At 36.9% G+C, this 4,241-nt stretch overlaps 1 protein-coding gene across 1 annotated transcript; it reads left to right on the top strand.

Moving 5' to 3' along the window:
* Positions 1-260: 260 nt before the first annotated feature.
* LOC111841325 (achaete-scute homolog 1b-like) lies at positions 261-1,753 on the top strand. The gene is made up of 2 exons (XM_023807001.1): positions 261-1,066; positions 1,203-1,753. The coding sequence occupies exon 1, from the start codon at positions 460-462 to the stop codon at positions 1,060-1,062; it is 603 nt and encodes a 200-aa protein (XP_023662769.1). The 5' UTR covers positions 261-459; the 3' UTR covers positions 1,063-1,066; positions 1,203-1,753.
* Positions 1,754-4,241: the final 2,488 nt, after the last annotated feature.

Genomic DNA, 4,241 nt, shown 5'->3' with positions numbered 1-4,241 from the left:
GCATTTGCAAGAACCAAATCATTCAGTTTTTATGTTTATTTCCCCCTTCTACCGGTTACTGAAAGTTTGAATCGGCTCGCAGACTACGTATATTGGAATGTAAATTAGATAAGCGCGTGGCCCAGCCGCTGCGAAGTTTCTGCATTGTTTGCATTGTTTATTATTAAGCGAACAGAGCCACGCGCCTGGCTCACGAAACCAATGAACTGAAGAGGCACACAGCGGGGCGGGGACTTTTAGAAAAGCTTGCTGTTCGAAAGGGGTGGGCTGTGGGACGCGTATAGAAAAGAGGAGTGCGGCTAAAGGCTGTCACACATCCCCTAGTGGGGTTGATACTATACAAATCTCGAATCTCACTTCTTTCTCTGGAGCAGGAACACGTCCAAACCGAAAGAAACGAAGGCAAAGCACTGTGTCTGTGCAACTATTATATTTAAGTAATTTAGATTTTAAAAAGAGATGGCAAGCACTACTGTCACAACAGCACAGATAATACATAGTGTATATTCTTTTGGACTTGGGCAACACTGCGCCAAAATCGCATTGCAATCCTCGGAAGAAACGTGCAGCGTCACCAACACTGGGGTCCATCAAAGCAAAAGCAAAGTGCTGAAAAGACAGCGTTCTAGTACGCCCGAGCTCCTCAGGTGCAAACGGAGGCTCAGCTTCAACGGACTGGGATACGACATCCCTCAACAGCAGCCGATGGCCGTGGCGCGGCGCAACGAGCGGGAGAGGAACCGGGTCAAACAGGTCAACATAGGCTTCCAGACCTTGCGCCAGCACGTGCCCAACGGGGCGACTAACAAGAAGATGAGCAAAGTGGAAACACTGAGGTCAGCTGTGGAGTATATCCGTGCGCTCCAGCAGCTCCTGGACGAACACGACGCGGTGTCAGCGGCTTTCCACTGCGGGGTGCCGTCTCCTACTCATTCGAACAGCTGTTCCGCTGAACCAGAATCGCCTCACTCCACTTATTCCTCAGACGAAGCAGGCTATGAGACTCTAAGCTACGAGGAGCAGGAGTTGTTAAATTTTACTACCTGGTTTGACAGATACTGATCAGGTAAATACCAATTAATAATCAGTCACACGTGCATTTGAATTTGCAAATGCAAGCGGGATATTTTACAAATGTATTAATGGATAAATTCGTTCATAATATGCAGAATCTAATCATAATGCAATTTTGCCCATTTAAGCTTTTCCAAGTGCAAAAAGTTGTAGCAGGAGAATAAACGACCAGAGTACCTCATTTCACTATCACCAAGACTCAGAAGATAAGGTTTAACGGACGGCCACTCTTCATAGCGAATCTAAGTGCAATTAAGTCAATCTAATTAAAGGCCTAAGAATGTCGAATTTTTACACCAGATGAATTTTGGAGTCCCAGGACTTCCAGTGATGCTAGGACTTAAAAGACTGTATCCAGGTTTTGCAGAAAACAATGCCAACCTCTTACATTAGCCTATATTTTAAATCGATGTAATTTTTTATGTTTGTGTTTGTATTATACATCACACTGAACGACAAGAAAACTTATTTTTGTATATGAAAATCTCTGTATTATTGACACTGCCACTTTTGAATGTGTGTGAAGTAATGTTAATTGACAAGGGGGATTGTCTTCCATTAGAAGACTTAAACTTTAATACTCATGTTTGAGTTACTTTCATGGAAAGCAAAAGCTTTCTGTGAAGGATCGAAGGGTTTTAGGCTGGTTTTTAGGTTTGTTTTATTTTGTGCACTTGTGTTCCACCTATTGTTATTATACATATACTTTTTAGGATAAGCTTAATGTAAATACCATTATAAATAAAATGAATATATTTATACTATATTTTGTGTTGTATATGGTAATTGTTAATATCAAATTAATAGACTAAAATAGTCAAAATGTTTCTACCTCCATTACAGTTTGCTTCACATAAGAAGCCACTATAGGCCTGTCATCACCACACCTGGGTGTCAGCAGGCAAATTAAATGAATGAAAATGAATGAGTTAATGAACAAATGAATGAATAAAAACAGCATCAAGAAACACTCAAAAAAAATCTTTTTGCAATAAATTGTATTATATGCAGTTACACGTATTACAGAAGAAGAACAGAATGCCTTTTGGGATTAGCCAATGATAATATTGCCACATTAACACAGCTGCTTAATTTCCACACAGCTGTAGAAAAAATAAGTGATCATTCTTTATTTTGAAATAAATCTGCATTTTTAAATCCTGGTTTAATCCTGCTGGCAGAAGGCTGTGCTGAGCAGCAGGTTGCTTCCAGGTTCAAAATTTCTAAGACAGCAGCACACAAGAACAAAGTAAAGCAGGAGACACTGGGAACGAGCAGAAGCCAGTCAGGTAAAGGGCGGATGCTTTTTAAGTTTTAAAGTTTTTCATGAATCGTAGGATGACATTAAGTGACCTTCAAAAGGAATGGGAAACATTAAGTGCAGGTGTGAAGTGCACTGCTAGGACAGTTAGTATCAGGCTTCTAGAAGAAGGACTGAAGTCCCATAAAGCAAGGAATGAGAAACAGAGAAGAATCAAATGAAAGTGCAGATGTCCTGAACTATTAGAACTAAAAATATGTTTTTCTGTATGTGTTTTTGTGTGTGTTGGTGTATGTATATATATATATATATATATATATATATATATATATATATATATATATATATATATATATATATATATATATAGATTAAGATTCACCTAAAATGCTTCAGAAAGTGAGAAGACACAAATGAAAAGTGCAGATGTCTCGAACAGCTAAAAATGTGTTTTTTCCTAACGCTCTGTACACTTTGTACAAAGGGAGATTCATCAAGTTTAATGCCAGGCATTGTTTCCTGCCATTCTTTTCCTCTTTTGCCAATGGCATATAAGAATAGGGCAGGGTTTTTCAGTGGCTTCACAGGGTAGTAAAACATTTCATTGTAAAATTTGAGGGCAATGCAGCAGAATAAGTCAAAACTCTTGATTCAGATTGAAATAAATCTGAATTTAACCCATATCTAAGACTAACTTGTATCCCCAACTGGGATCCTGGGATTCCTCAAATAAGCAAATCAAATTGCTTAAAAGGAAACCTCAGCAAACCAGGTTGAGGACCATTGTAAGCCTCGTTTTCCATCATTATTCATATTATGAGGCTCCTTTTTGTTGAAAATAAATGCTGCTCACAAAACCCATTGAGGCAGAAGATAAAAGCTGAATTTCATCCAGTCTTTGACACAACAGATATAATTTGTCAGTTTAGAATTCATAACCTTGTATAAATTTACTTAAACTTTATTTTCTATTAGAAGTAGATATACTGATCAAAATATACTTTTAAAGAACATATGTGATTGATAATTTGTCAAGTAACTAACAAAATGAAACACATCAAGTTCTTACTTAAAACCCAGTCATACAAAGAATTTTTGACCCATAAATGTTATGTTACTATTCACATAAATAACACTCTTCAGTGTTATTTAAAATGTTATGATCAGATAGTCTATAACAGTTGGGGTCATCTCTGACATTGGTGCCACAGATTACAAGCTCTACATCTGAAGGTTATATGAGCAATGGTCCTATTTTTTTTAAAGCCCAAACAAAAGAACGCCTGTATGAGTAAGCAAATACAAGGTAGTACGCTGTATCCTGCATTGTTCTGAATTGATACTTTAGATTATATCACTTGAATATCAAGAGACAGATATTTGAAAATTATGTTTTTCTGTAACCATACTTTGGGCTTCAGCTTCAGGTATGTTTAAAATGTGTCGAACTAATCATGTGTTGACATGATTCCATTCAGGAATACCTGATGTGTTTTCCTAATATTTGAGGCAAAACACTGAATCACATAATACTATTGGTCAAAGAAGACTGGAATTCCTTGCTGAAAAATCCTTTATGCTTATGTTTATATCACATTCATGAGTCTGTATGGTTATTTGGCCATTGTGAGCACTTTAATTTTTAAGAGAAGTTCTTCTTGAATCTGATGAAATTTGGATTTATCTAGATAATTGACAAAAAATTTAAAGCTTGTCTTGTGAAATTCTCTCCTTAGCACAATATAGCCAAATACCCTAAACTATACCAGAAACAAAATGATGTCAAATAAGCACATTAGTTCTTTTTCCACATGTGAGTAATTTGTGTCTGCAATAACCTGAATGGTATATGTTTTGTAAAGTTCCCTATTATTATTATTATTATTTTGCTACTTCCAAACTTTTG

Source organism: Paramormyrops kingsleyae, chromosome 11 (assembly GCF_048594095.1).
Source record: "Paramormyrops kingsleyae isolate MSU_618 chromosome 11, PKINGS_0.4, whole genome shotgun sequence".
NCBI classification, from domain to species: Eukaryota; Metazoa; Chordata; class Actinopteri; order Osteoglossiformes; family Mormyridae; genus Paramormyrops; species Paramormyrops kingsleyae.
The sequence above is the reverse complement of the archived record's forward strand: the minus strand, read 5'-3'. Positions and strand labels throughout refer to the sequence as shown.

Bases quoted from the DNA above. Each gene is read 5' to 3' on its own strand.
- LOC111841325 (XM_023807001.1), top strand. From the start codon at position 460: ATGGCAAGCACTACTGTCACAACAGCACAGATAATACATAGTGTATAT.